General features: G+C 44.4%; 1 protein-coding gene across 2 annotated transcripts in view; it reads left to right on the plus strand.

Moving 5' to 3' along the window:
• The window catches only part of LOC149350779 (uncharacterized), a 55,735-nt gene extending 43,149 nt beyond the window's left edge, over nt 1–12,586 (plus strand). For both annotated transcript variants that reach the window (XM_089579923.1, XM_089579922.1), the window contains one exon: nt 11,511–12,586. In XM_089579923.1, the coding sequence (XP_089436049.1) occupies nt 11,511–11,576 (66 nt within the window). In that variant the 3' untranslated portion in view covers nt 11,577–12,586. The remainder of the gene's footprint in view (nt 1–11,510) is intronic.
• The last annotated feature ends 2,825 nt before the right edge of the window (nt 12,587–15,411 follow it).

Genomic DNA, 15,411 nt, shown 5'->3' on the forward strand with positions numbered 1-15,411 from the left:
TTGTCGGCTGGGCAACACTGGGTGCTTGCTACGAAACGGACGCAACTGCATTCTCATCGACTGTTGGGTTCGCTCGTTGTGGTCGGCGCGGCTGTCACAAAAGTACAGTGGCTGGAGCTTTGTAACTAAAGGCTTGTACAAGCATGAGTAAAAATAAGTACTTTTAACTATTATCTGGTAATATAACTTGAGCGCGGCCGGTATTGTGAACTTACCTCGCATAGTAAGCTGTATTTATTGTGCGGACAACGAGATACCAGATTCGAATACTCGCATAATTTGTGCACTTTATTCAATAATTTATGGCTCCAAAAAGAGATGCGGAGATTTCACGAACACGTACTAAAAAAACTCCATGAAGGTCATAACGCACATATATGCCCTACATTGTCGCGCATACATTGCCCCCCCCCCCCCCACTCTCACTCCTCGCTGGTCAAAAAAAAAAAAATCCATATACAGGTCGACGCAACCCCAGTCCCCGCGGGATGGTATGACGCCGCATACGGAGCTCTAAGCAATAAACGCGCAACGATACAATCGCAGAGCCAGCAGTCAGAGGCCAATGGAGATAAACGGCGCTAAAACTGTGTCCTCGCGATAGGCCCAGCTGACTAGCGGCAAATCGAACCGCCAGCGGTTCGGTTGTTGTGGATTCCGGACACCTTGTCCTGGAAAGCAAGCGCGAGTGGGCCGGGTAAACTGCGCACAAATATAATTTTCTTTACTGGAGCTAATTTAACAAACGAATTACTAACTTCTTACACGTGGAGCTGCCAGGGAAGGGGCACTACCCGTCGTGCTCGCACCTCGCACGCAGCAGTTACGACATTGCTTTGGCTTGGCCTGGCCAATTACGTGGTTACATCATATGTTTCTCTATGGTTGCGTCTTCACAGCGGCGTTGCCAGCATCCCCTCGCTGCTTGCACTTTTCACAGCCGTACGCGGCAACGCGTTCGCGCCGCACTTCCACAGCCTGCCTATCGTGCACCCACGTGCACGCTGGTGCATTTTTTTTTTTCATATATGTTTGGGTAATAAATTCTGAGTGCACATTTACGCGGGGGCGCAAGTTATGCGAGTAAATGGGGTACGTTAGCCCCCTCCTTGTTGGTTTGGTTGCGGCAATTTTCCAAATTTTGAAATCTACCGATTGCCGGCTATTTATTCTTTTTTTTTTCGGTCCTGACATAGTATATTCGAGATTTTGCTGCACTGTTTTGACGGTTTGGTTGTGGCTATTAAGAAGTTATGCAGAACTGAAAGGCTTTAAAGTTTACCAAGCAAGTCCTGTCGCTCGAATTCTCGGCGCAGTGTTATGTGACAGAATCGGGCGAGCAGTGCAGGTCCTTTCTCTTTATAGTCCTCACTGGAATGATGCAATTTAGTGGATTGACTGGGACAAATTTTAGTATCAAATCTATATGTATACAGTTGAACCTCGATATAACGAAGTCCTACTTGCAGCCGAAAATTTCGTTACATCGCGAATTTCGTTACGTCGAGGTTCCCATGTTTCAGCTGTCAAAATAAAGTATAACTGGTTCATGGAACACTGCTTGTTGATGGGAAATTGTAAATCACTTATTGAGGAAATACGCAAGAAAATCGAGTACAGTGCAATCCACTTATAACGATATTGAGAAAACGGGTAAATTCGATCGTTATAACCGATTATCGTTATATCTGGACCGCCAAAAAAATAAAGAAAAAAAAGCAAACGAGAGCACGCATGCATTTTCCCATGCATGCAGACTTGCCTACTTGCCAGCGATGATTCAGTCGGATAGAACAAAGCTAGTCACTAAAGAACACTGAACACTTTATTGCTGTACATATAAAGAGAATAAATAGGTTAATCACGCTTAAAAAAGTCTGAAATCCGCGCTTCCTTGAGCGGCAGCTGAAGCTTAATTATTTCCGTATGCATCGTCTCTAGTTGCTGCGCGTACATGTGCGGCAGTCCTGTACCATGCATAAAGCCTATCAGCGACTGAATGGACTGTAAGGCACTTCATGAAGACATTGGAGCTGGCGTGGTGGTGTCACTACCATCGTTGTCAATGCTGCCGTCATCGTCATCACTTTTTTCATCATCGCTCGATGCCGCTTTTTGTCGCAATAGCTGCTCCTCGGCAATGGCCTCATCGGTGAATTCCTCACACGAAGCAGCAGCGTTGTCAGCGTTCAAAAAGTCGTCTAAGAGCGCTCCGCCGGCGTTGTCGGAAGCGGCAACATGATTCCAGAGTGCACCCACATCGGCAGTTTCGGGGAGCAAGTCATCTGTCCCTTCTGAGACCGCACAGTCGGGACGCACGAAGCCTGCTTTTCTAAAGCAGTTCTTGATTGTGGACTGCTTCACCTCGTACCACGCACCATACACAAACCGCACCTCTTCGATCAAGCTCACCTTCAGGTGAGGAGGCCCGGAAGCATGCTCTGGCGATATCGAGCGGTCTATTTTTAAGATCAGCCATTCGAGCATGCGACGTCTGTAGAGGGCCTTGAAATTGGCAATTACGCCTGCGTCCATGGGCTGCAGACCTGCCGTGGTGTTCGGAGGCAGGAAGACCAACTCAACAGACGTCAGCTTCACGCTGACGCTGTGTGCAGAGCAATTGTCGAGGAGTAGGACAACTTTCCTCTTCTTTCGTTCCATTGCGCCGTCAAACTCGAGCAGCCATTCCTGAAACAGGTCGCGAGTCATCCACGCTTTTTTGTTATTCCGATAGCGGACTGGAATATGTTGGTTCCTGAAGCAGTGGGGCCTCTTGGATTTCCCAATCACAAACGGCTTGAGACGCTCGCTACCATCCATGCTGGCGCACAAAAACACTGTCACTCGGACCTTGCTGTGCTTTCCACCGATGCACGGGTCCCCTTTGAGCGCGTGCGTCCTTGAAGGCAGCATTTCGTAGAACAACACTGTCTCGTCCCCATTGAAAATGTTCTTTTCCTCATAGCGCTCCAACAGCTCGGGCAGTTTTGTCACCAGCCACTCGTCTTTCGCCGACACGTCCAGCGAGGCAGCCTCCCCGACGACGCTTTTATAAACAATGCCGTGGCGATCCTTGAACCTCTGGATCCATCCTCCGCCGCGTCTCTCATAGCCTTAGTCGCTTTGGGGCGTTAAACCCCATAAACCAAACCATCCTCCGCCGGGCTCGAAGTTTTCACGTCCCAGAAGCAAAGCGAATGTCTTCGCCTTTGCAGACAGAATCGGTCCTGTGATCGGAACATTCTGGTTGCGAGCATTCAGGAACCACTGGTAGAGACTCTCTTCGACATCTCTGTACAAAGGGTCTCTAACCCTCTTTCGCTGGTCGTCGTGGCCGCTGGAGCCGGCCTTCTCGAGGACATCTACAGCCTTGATTATGGTCGAAATAGTCGACTGCGAAAGCCCATACTTTTTAGTGAGGCTTCCTACCTTGAAGCCCTGCCGGAAATCCTTGTGAATTTGGTGCTTCACCTCGAGAGAGATCGCCGTCCGCTTAGGCGGCGCCATCTTCCACGTACAATCGTGCGATCGTGGCGATAGCGATACGGCCGCACCCTTCGCACGGCACGGCGGTGGCCAACGGACTGGCGGCCAAGCAAACGCTCCCCTTCTCCCCACCTTCTCTCTCCAGCGATTGCGATGATGATGGCGCTTACTTCCAAAGGCCGCATGCATCCTTGCGGATTTCTCCACAACGGTCTATTTGCGGCACTTTTCCCGTCATTCTCTTCAAATAATTTTATTTTTTTTGCAAACATTCATACGAAATTTCTTAGTAAATACTTTCCAGGCGGTCAAAATTCTATCGTTGTATCCGATATATCGCCGATAATCGTATCGTTATATGTGGTTTATTTTTACATAGGGGCAATGGGAAAATTGATAAATCTAAATAATTTGATCGTTATAACCGATATATCGTTATATCTGGTATCATTATAAGTGGACTACACTGTAATAGTATCGCTAACAAGGGCACCGGATGTTTTTTTCTACATCAGGTGCATAATGAGTGATAGCAAACACCGCGACGGCATCATTTTTCTCCGTGTGTGCATAACGAAGAACGAGCGCAACGCCTAGTACTGAAAGCCGCCACAAGATGTCGCTACTGGTATCATCATCAGCATTGAACATTTGCAGCCGGGGACGCATCAGAGAAAAATAAAGAAAAATGTTCGCATTGCTCACGCCGGCGCAGCTACTTTGGACATGTCGTGGGTTTGGCAATTGTGGCTTGTTCTTGCTGGCGGTGGGATTGTGCTCGCGACGAAGCGCTTAGTGAACGCTTGTGTGACGGCTAAGTGAACGGTTTCTACGGAATAACGGAATAAGCCCCAAGCAGCCAGGCCTTTGCTAATGCGGTTTGAGGAGATCTGCCGAGAACTTGATTTATCGGAAACATTACCAAATGTCGCAGAACGTTGCGACGCATTTGCCCCTTGGTACAGCTTTCCGTCGGTCTGCGATATAAGTCTTACACAGTTCAACAAGAGACAAACTCCAACAGAACACATCATACAAGAGTTCCTTACACTAAAGGAGAAATATGATAGCTACACCGAGTTCTACACAGACGGATCGAAAACTACAGTTTTGTTGGAAGTGCAGTAGTCGAAGGGAACTGGGAAAAAATAGTAAGGCTTCCTCAGTGTGCATCAGTTTTTACAGCCGAGTGTTATGCTGTGTTTCTTGCTACGGAGAAAATAATAAGCAAGAACATCGAAAACAGTATTATCTACACAGACTCCCTCAGTGTACTGAAAGCACTACAATCCAGAAATGCAGTCATGCCATCACTAGGTACCGTCATACATAACATAACAAGGATCATAACACAAGGGCATAACATAAAATTGCCGCCGCGGTGGCTCAGTGGCTATGGTGCTCGGCTGCTGGCCCGAAAGACGCGGGTTCGATCCCGGCCGCGGCGGTTGAATTTCTTTGGAGGAGAAATTCTAGAGGCCCGTGTACTGTGCAATGTCAGTGCACGTTAAAGAACCCCAGGTGGTCGAAATTTCCGGAGCCCTCCACTACGGCGTCTCTCATAGCCTTAGTCGCTTTGGGACGTTAAACCCCATAAACCAACCAAACCAACCATAACATAAAATTATGTTGGGTTCCAAGCCATGTTGGAATTGATGGTAACGAGAAAGCGGACGCATGCGCTGCTCAAGCCTACAACAAAGAAATAAAGAAACTAAGCATGCCACATAATGCTTGCATGAAGCTAGTTCAGAGCAGACTGAGGAACAAATGGCAGAGCACATGGAATAGTCAGATAAATAATAAGCTACACTTAATAAAACCAATATTAGGAGAATGGAAATCATGCACACATCAGGAACGCTTTTTTGAAGTTATTTTATGTCGTTTACGTATTGGACACATACACCTTACCCACAACTTTTTACTAACAAAACAAGACAAACCTACCTGTGAAAAATGCGGAGATGAACTCACAGTAACTCATATCTTAATCTCGTGCATAGAACTTGAAACACTCAGAAAAAAGTTTTTTACCCCGTTTTACAACCAACACATCCCTTTTCATCCGTCATTGATTTTAGGTGAAGAAACTCTTATTGATAAGTCAAGCGTTTTTAACTTTTTATAAGAAGCCAATGTACTAGAAAAACTCTGAATTCCTACCCCGTGCTTTACAATTTATTGACACACCTCATCCACCTTCTCCGTCATGAGAAGACGGCTGAGGTCACTATTCCATCGGTTGGGGACCTCGAGATCCTTGCACAGCCAAGGATGGCTGCCGAGGTTGCCGACCCTCTTTAAAGCTTTTACCATAAGTCACTTTTCAAATTTTGTCTTATATTTTTACTAGGTTGCATGAATTAACTTTTTAGGCCCTTTACACCGCCGTTCATTTAGACTTTTATATAACATCTGTATAAAAAAATTTTTATACCCTGAGCTTGGCGCATGATAGCCTTAGTCGCTTATGTGCAATTAAACTCAACTCCACTCATCTCCACTCACACTCATCTCCACTCACACTCATCTCCACTCACACTCATCTCCACTCACACTCATCTCCACTCACACTCATCTCCACTCACACTCATCTCCACTCACACTCATCTCCACTCACACTCATCTCCACTCACAGTCATCTCCACTCACAGTCATCTCCACTCACACTCATCTCCACTCACACTCATCTCCACTCACGGCCATTCACACACACATTCACGCCCACTCACACTAGTGAGGCATGAGTGCACTCATGAGTGAGCGTGCCGACCTATGGTCTTGCCTGGTCTAGACGCGAACGATTCAAGCAATTCAACTTTGGATGAAGAAGTGGTTGCACTTACTCGCACTTACAACCATTCACTCACGTGATTCACAACCATAGTGATGCTATTAGCATCGGTTGTGTCTGGTATATTTCAGTTGTTAATATTTTAGTTAGCTCGCAAAAACAAATTCGTGGTGTCACCACTCAGTGGCAGTTTTCAGCAGTGGATATGGTATCATCAGGTGGGAGCTTGATGACTGGACAAACATTAAAGATGCTGCAAATTGTGTTAATAAATGAAAGTATGTTTTGTCACGTTTTTGGGTTTTATGTATTAGATAAACAAAACCAACATGTTTACCTTACGTAAAAGCACTGCAAAGCAAGAAAAACAAAAAAACACCACCAGAGGATCTGGCTGTTGTTTTGTATTGAACGACTTTGCACCTCACTGTACACTTCTATGACCTGGCGCAGAGCACTTACTCTCTGTGTCTCGGAACTGCTTTGTGAAATCGATCTGATGGAGCCATTGCATTCTACAAACGTTAGTTTCGCTCCCGAGGAAGGACAAAAAAGAAAAGCCATTCGTTTCACATTTACCAGTGCGCAATCGTCAGCTTGTGTAGGATCACCGGGCGGCGACCCCAAATGGTGCCACATTCCAGTCAACAGTGCGCAGTGGCAGGGCACGGTACACGGTAAATGGTGTGCACTATGCCAAAAAGTATCTTGCACAGGTCGCCACTCCGTCGCTATATCTCGCGCTCAAGTTCAGATAAGTCAAAGCCATTGATCAGTGTTCCTTTCTGCACCGTCGGCGTGACAATGAAGCATCGCTGGGCCAGCTGGGCATCCACATGGTTGTTGTAACCATGGAAAAGATGCTGCCTGCTGTGGCAAGGACGAGTTACAGCAAACAGGCAACCATGGTGTGCAAACTTCCGCAACGTGCTCAGATAGGCTATTTTGATTGGTCCCACCCAATTTCGTCATCGGGAAAGTGAAATGGGAACAGGAAGAGCCGCGAAAATCAAGTTGAGGTCAGCAGTTTGTCTGTGTTTTGGAATTTGTTCAATGAATAACTCTTGTTCGAATGTGTTGATTTCTGTAATTCTTTTTGAGTCATAATCTGTGTGACATGAAGAATTCACCTGAAGTATAGCCAGCATCACTTCAAGTAATGTTTCACAGCCCCTTAAAAAAAAAAAAGTTGACCATCTCATCTGCTGTCTAGGTCAGGTTAACCAATGATCGAGTATAAAGTTCCACGAAAACGATAAAAATGCGTCCTCTTTGCTTTCTTCCCTGATGTTTATCGTGTGGACCAGTTGCATTCAGACTCTGCTAGCCTTGACCTGGTGGGAAATTCTTGCAATCGTGTATATACAGTATTGATCACAGTGCCAAGTTCGGGATGCGCCTATTATGCGCGGAAATAAAAACATCTGATTTTTCGTGACCAAACTGGAGGTGCACCTATTATGAGAGTGTGCCTATTATGCTAGTACATACGGTATGTAGGGAAAGCCCACTTGCGTAACTTTGCATGGGGCTTCATGAGGGGCGAGTCGAGGTACCGCAACAGGGCAGGCGAACGTGTAAAAATCCCTCCTATTGCATGGTGCATTGTAACCTATGAACCTCTTAAGGATGTAAGAGGAGATCGAAGGTGACTTTTCTATTTTTCGACTTAGAGCGATGAAATTTGGCAGACCGGCTTGAAACAGCATCAAGCAATCAGATATAAAGTTTCACAATGACAGCTTCAGTAGGTTTTCTTTTATCATTGCTTATATATTGTCCCCATGTTGCTTGCTTGTGGAAAGCCTAGCATGACAAAAAAAAAAAACAGGCTACAGGTCTGTAAATGCTTATAATACGAGGTCTGTTAGAAAAGTATCCGACCTTTGGCCGAAGAAATAAAGCTGGCATAACTGGAGTGTTGGAAACCTAATCACCCTCAACGTAGTCTCCTTGGGACTCCACACACTTCTCTCCCAGCGGTGCTGCCATTGATAGAAGTATTCCGAAAAGGCCTCTTTCGGAATGGAGTTTAGCTCAGCTGTCGTTGCAGCCATAATGTCCTCTCTTCTCTGAAATCGCGCTCCTTTCAATGGCCTCTTGATTTTGGGAAACAGCCAGAAATCGCAGGGGGCCATATCAGGAGAGTAAGGAGTCTATTGAACTACAGGAGTCTGGTTTTTCACCAAAAAAGTCTGAATCAAGTGCGAGGAATGTGCAGGAGCATTGTCGTGATGGATGCGCTAATTTCTTGTTGACCTCAACTCCGGTCTCTTGCGCCGCACAGCATCACGTAGGCGACGGAGGACATCCCTGTAGTACTCTTTGGTCAGTTTTTGACCCTGTGGTGCGTACTTATGGTGTACCACACAGTGGGAGTCAAAGAAAGCAGTCAGCATCACTTTGACATTGCTGCGCACTTGGCAGGCCTTCTTTGGTCTTGGTGACGTGGAATGCTTTCACTGTGACGACTGGGATTTGGTTTCTGGGTCGTACCCGTACACCCAAGACTTGTCACCAGTGATTATGGTGTTGATGAAGTCGGGGTCACTGTTTGTGAAATCCAGCATGTCCTGCGAGACTTCAACACGAAGCTGCTTTTGCTCCACCGTGAGCAGCTCCGGCACAAATTTCACCGCAACTCTCTTCATGGAATATTTTCGGTGATAATGGAATTAATGTGCAGAAAAAGTGCTGATGTCCACCTCTTCCGCACTTTCTCGGATAGTCACACGACGGTCCCGCATCACCACAGCATTCACTTCGGCAATGACCTGGTCACTTCGGCATGTTGATGGCCGACCGGAGCGTGGCTCGCTCTCCACCGATGTACGGCCATCTTTAAACCAGTTGTACCACTGCTTAATCTGACTGTGTGCTGCTCATAGCATTGTCACTGAAAGCCGTCTGAATATTCCGAATGGTTTCCACTTGGCTGTCGCCCAGTTTCTGGCAAAATTCGATGCAGTAGCGCTGCTCCAGTCGCCCCACCATTTTCCTTGCAATAAAAAACCGATGAGAGCACTGCGCGCTACTTCACTCAAACGCTGCATCCCAGCGAGTGACGCTATCGGCAGGCGGGAAAACATTCGCGCATGCGCACGAAGGTTCAAGGTCAGCTGATGCAAGCGAGCTTGTTTCATATCCATGAGGTGTTCGCAAAAATAATTAAGGTAGGATACTTTTCTAAGAGACCCCATATTTACTAGGGAGTGTGGTGTAAATCAAGACTTAATTTTTTTTAAATCTCTCTGGTGTTCTTTTTAAAGGACACAATATGCACCTTCTCTTTCTTTAGAATGTATCACGCTCTAATTACCATGGAATAAAAACGTGACCCTAAATGGTAAATCGGAAACTGTCGAAAACAAGCCTGAAAATTCTAAACTAGCACATTGTCTATCTAAACTAACACACTGTCTATGTGTGTAGATGCTGACAAATATATTTATTTGGGGCGCTTAGTTTGTTTTTGTGTTTTACTGAAATATTTCACCCAGAAGTAGTATTGGAGATGCCAAAAGGTGTACTTTTCCAAAAATCAACATTTTTTGCGATCTGATCCCCACATCCCCCCTTAAATGCGCTTAACGACATGCGTGATGAGGATAAGAGTGCCCCTGCCACCAGGCCAGTTTCGGTTTCTGAGCTTTGCTGCCAGCCAGTGACAACGGCAACTGCTGGCCCATGCATTCACTGGTTGTCCGAACCTTGCTCCGCGCCACTTTTGGACACCGACTGGTGTGTTACAGGTCAATTCTTTTTGTTCTTTTAAAGTAGCCTTGCTGTTCTGATGCTAGTGTGCGTTCCCCTCGCTTACATCCGCGTTCTTCCAGAACGCCGAAGCTGCGTACCCGTCACAGGCTTTTCGGTGTTTGTGTAATGGAGTCTGGAATGGAATTTTGTGTGTAATGGAATGGTGTGTGTAATGGAATTTTGCATTTTTGGCAGTTCTTTTTTCTTTTGGGGGCGTGGGGCATTTTATAAATCGACCTCCAAATAATCCGGGCATTTCTTCCAGGTCCTTGAAATCTTAATGAAAGAGATTTTACTAGCCATCTTGTTATTTGCAGTAGCTTGTAGCGTCAATTCATGGATTACATTTCGTTGCTCATTTTGCATGACCACATTACAGGATACATACTGTAATACAGTCTAATCAAGCAGTATACATTTAGGTGCATATCATGTTTCCTATATGGTGCTGAGTCAGTCTAATTTTTGTTCTAGCTGCAGAGACAATACACTATTTTGGAAAAAAGAAAAAGGGCAACATTCGCCTGTCTCTTTTTCGGAAATATTCGAAACAGATATTCAATATTTGATTCGATATTCGAAGGCAGTTTTTCTGAATATTCATATTCGATGATTTCAATATTCCCACACCCATACTTTTAAGCTTTGTGAAAAAAAAGTGCAGAGCCACAGATCTGTACATTTGAGCTATTGTGTTTGCAAGTACTTGCATATGTGCTCTTCAAGCAAACATTGTGGCATATTTTGCAAAAGTGTCTCATCTTGTATTGTAGAGCATAAAACTCGGAATTGACTTGTCATGTGAGAGACTATGCTGTGTAAAGGTGCGATGTGAAGTTTGTCATGATTAGCACAAACTTTTCTGGCTTTGTCTGCCAACCCAAAGAATTTGGAAACTAAAAGCGACTTGTTCCAGTGTGCTTGCTTCTTTTGAAGTGCTCCAGATTGAAAAATTTACTACTCCAAAAATTGTTTCAAATTGCAATTTATCAGTAGCTTCACTTTTCACAGCATCAGCTGTTCTTGGGCCATCCTAAGAGCCTTTGAAATGGCAGTGGTTTGCATATGCGCTATTTTTCAATTAAATGAGCACCTCAAGCTGTTATGGTGCAGCATGGCTGTAGCTTTCATACTGTAGTGGGTATGTGAAGCAAAGGATGCTCTGGCACTATTGCATTCACACTACTAGCTTTTACAAGTACACTTGCTATAAATCGAGTTAGGAGAGGTTAGTGCAGCATTGCGGCCAGTTGTGTTGTACTCATGGGCTAGATTGTTTTCTCATACCCTAGCAAAAACTCCCACTCTTGCAGTGGGAGTGTTTGTTGGCTTGTTTCAAAGAATTTTTATTAGCTAAACAGAGGCTTGGCTATCGTTATGCTTCATCAGCCACAATTTTTTCTGTTTAGTTCCTGTCTAATATTTGGTACTTGGGTTCCAAATAGAATTGAATTGTTCTTCTCTTTTTCAGAATGAAGAAAACACTGAACTCACTAAACTGTACGACGATCTCCTTAACCAAGTCAAAGCCAAGTAGACTGCAGCAAGCATGCTTAGCTGCGCATCAACTGTTCCCTGTTTATTTCCAGTGTTTTGTCTCAACAAATGCAACATGCACTAATTTATGGCCTCACTTGTCTGATGGTGCTGCCTGAATGTGTATTCATTGATTAGATTGACACTTGTGTTGCAGGTTCATCCCAGTATAGTTTGTGATTAACTGCCTCCCAGGAGGTACAGTTTTTTGTGGTGACTCTTCATGACACTAAGCTTTATGTCGTTCTTTTTTGGGGACAGCCAGAGCTTAACGGACATTGTTGTGAAAAAAGCTTCTTTAGGGGAGTTGCTTCTGTTAATTGAGCAAACATCTGAGCTCAAAACGTTTGTGAATTGTACCATTTTTTTGACAATATTCGTTTGCCTTGCCCACTGGCTTAAACATCTTATGAAATCAAGAGCATTGATTTTTTTTTCTAATGGTAATTGAGGGGTAGTTTGTATTGATTTCATAGATATCGATTTTTACTGAAAAGGCAGTCAAAAAATTCCTTGTATGATTCTTATGCTTGTGCAGGCAATCATTAATGCATTACCCAGTTTGCTTAGCGCAAACTTTTTTATGAATAGGTGGCAAAGTGGAGTTAAGAGAGAAGCACTCCAACTCACTGTCTTATGAAATAGTTCGTGAGCTTGTTCATCCTGTGTCCTAGCACTTCACAGTTGACTAACTCATCAATGCTTGCACCCAATGTCATTGGTAGTCATGCATGCATGCATGCATGCAAATGATGCCAATTCACTCATCAGGTACGGTATGTTCACGTTGCTCGCTGTGCATTTTCTTTACACCACCGAATTTGCGTTACCAAAATAAGTGCAGTACATGAGTCGGTGGGCTGTGTACCAGGAATGCACAACTGGGTATGTGTTATTGGGGTTCTATTGTACACACATCCTTGAGACTTATTGAGAGCAGTATAAATAAATGGATATTAGTTTTGCTATTAAACATTTTTTATAGATAATAAATTTCTATTGAACTCTGGGCCTTTGTGCATAGTGAATGGCTGGTACAGTAAAACCTCGTTATAACGAACATGGACAATATGAATTATCGGCTATATTGAACTATTACGACAATTTCCAACAAACTCTTGCAATTCTTGCTTCATGTATCGAACTGCCGAGTGCTAAGTTCTGCCCGCTCTGATAATGAGCAGCAGTCTTTTCCTCACTACACGAGTGACTGCTTGTGGTGCAGCAAGCATTGGCGCCACGGTTCACGCTTTTATCTCACATTTGCGAACAGTGCAACTGAAGATACAGCTGCGTGAACGGTGGGTAGCGAGCTGGTTGGTACCTGTTTGTGCCTTTCACACCCGTCGATTGTGCCCTGGAACCAACAGCGTGGTCTGTTGTACGTTCCAGTAGCCATCCCGTGCTTGCGTCAACTTTCATAGAGGTGGCGAAAATGGCGATAGCTTTCATTCTGGCGTCTTTTTTCACGAGACACCACTGTATAATGCGGGGAAGTCACCCCAGCTGTCACTTAGCATGCCGCCACCTCGTGCTGGTGGTGCTGTGCAGAGAAGCCAACCCAAATGATGTTTCGCGCTCGGTTTTTTCCGGCCTCGGCAGTCAATGTGAGCAGCTTCAAAGTGGCACTAAAACTTTGGGAAAGGTTTCCCAGTTGCTGCCCTTTCACTGACTAAATTGCACTTCTCCTGCATGAGTATTCAATCAAATTTTATATTACGATTGTTGTCTGTATCGAACCAGTTTACAATTCTTTACCTGTTCTCTGTAACGAGGTTTGGCTGTACATGGTTTCAAAGCGACATGCAAATCCTAGGTGCTGCTGCTTTTCGTGCATTTCCTTTTATTAGTGGTGCATTAAAACATTTCAAAATTGCTTATTTGATGTCTCCGATACTGGCATAGTTGATGAACCTATCAATTCTATAGACTTTCTATAGACAAATCCTATAGACTAGTCTATAGACAGTCTATAGATTTATGGCCATACACTTTTAGTAGACTTTTGTCTGTAGACAAATTTCTACTAAGTCTAGTCGAAACAGGTCTACAGACAGTCTACAGACTTAAAGTGCACTTCTAGAACTTGAGAGTTGGCAGTAGTTTTGATATGCAGGCTGCAGGTGGTAATTCAGAGTGATGACTGAGCTAGCAGTTCGGACATTTGAATTCAACATTTTTTAATGATTGTGGGACACCCGGCATAACTGCGGAATTTCAGCTTAGCAGTGGTTAATGTTTACAAAAGAAAGAAAATGGCATCACTGGCTGGTCTGTTATTCACACGAGTGCATTTTACTATTTCTGTAACTACAAAAGCTATTACCTTGGGTACATTCCGCATTTTTCGTGGTGCTGCACCTTTGCCTCCAATATTTTTAAAGCGGTTCATTGGTAGTTTCTCTTTGCAACTAGTATTCATTGCTGCCATTTGCGTGTGAGGTTGGCGCTCTCATCATAGTTTCCTCAATGGGCGTAGTAATGCATGAACTGTTGTTTTTGGTTCTTGAATTATAAAAAGGATCATAAAAAGATGAGTGTGGTTAAAGAAGTGAAAGGCAGGAGGAAGCCTCAATACATTGCCCTTTTTTTGACATAGTCCTGTCTTCATTGGTAACCCAGATGAAGACAAACATATGTCGGGGCATCGGTGTTATACCAAAGTTCCCTGTTACTTGGTTGCCAGGTCTGAAGTGATTGCCTTCCTTTTTTTTTTCTTTCTGTACACATTGGAAAGGCTGCCTAGCTTACACTTAGTGGTGGTTCCTGTTTGCATCAGATAGCTACATTGGTTACTCACTTCCATTGTTTTGCATTACTGTTCAATCATATTGAGAGTTTTATGTAAAGTATGCTTAGTTTGCTTGCTACTAATGAGGTGTAACAGCAATGAATGGCCTTGTTGTGACTGTAGTCTTCTCTGAGAACCACAATGAAGGCCACCTGAAGTTTTGCTGCTCTGAAATGCTTGCTTCTGCTATGTATGAAGCTGCTTCTGGATACCCTATGCTGTGGAGTTTTAATGCACTGCAGCAGTTCAGAAAGAATACTTGTTGAAGGCAATCGGCCTTAGTTACAAGCTGTCGGTAATGTTTTTTTGATGCTTAGTATAGCCAGGCTGTTCAAATTATGCGTATCAACAGTTGTCACTCATTTCGCAGTGGCTTTTGCCGCATACTGTGCCCCATACTGTCTCCTATGAATGTTTCTTATACTTTTCCTTCAGTTATGTTTACCATTCTTTGTTTCTAGAAATGTTGATTTTAGCTTTGTATAGTATTCATTCCGTCGTGTTCGTTACGGGTCCATGTTTCATCGACCCTGAAAGGTCAGACTGTTCAAGATCTGCCATTGCACGTGGAACACTTAAAGCATTTGGTAATTAGGTCGTACCTGCATTGTTCTTTACGCCTTTGCATTAGTAGTGAGCAAGCGTAGTGACATGAGCAACAGTGATGCCATCTGGTGTTCAAAAGAGAAATATTCTCCTGTAGGCAGAATGAATTGTACTGCAACAGCGTTAGGAGTGCCATTAGGCAAAAACTGTCTGGTGGCGGCGGCTGTGAAGCCTCCACCTGCCAACCGTGGCAGGCGACAGGTGATGTCATGCAAGATTTCTCCTCTCCACCTGGAGGAAATCCAGACTGATTCGACAAAAATTAAAATGACTAAGAGCGATTCAGCAAAAATGAATAAAAGAAGCAGTCACAAATAGACATCAAATAAAACCAAAGTTGCGGTAGCTTGGCAAATGAAAGAAAAATGCTATTGCATTACCTCCGCATCAAAACAATTGATTACCCCTGGCTGCGGCAGTTGCATTTTGATGAAGGTGA

The sequence above is a fragment of the Amblyomma mixtum genome, chromosome 3 (genome assembly GCF_055824585.1).
Source record: "Amblyomma mixtum isolate Tamu chromosome 3, ASM5582458v1, whole genome shotgun sequence".
NCBI lineage: Eukaryota > Metazoa > Arthropoda > Arachnida > Ixodida > Ixodidae > Amblyomma > Amblyomma mixtum.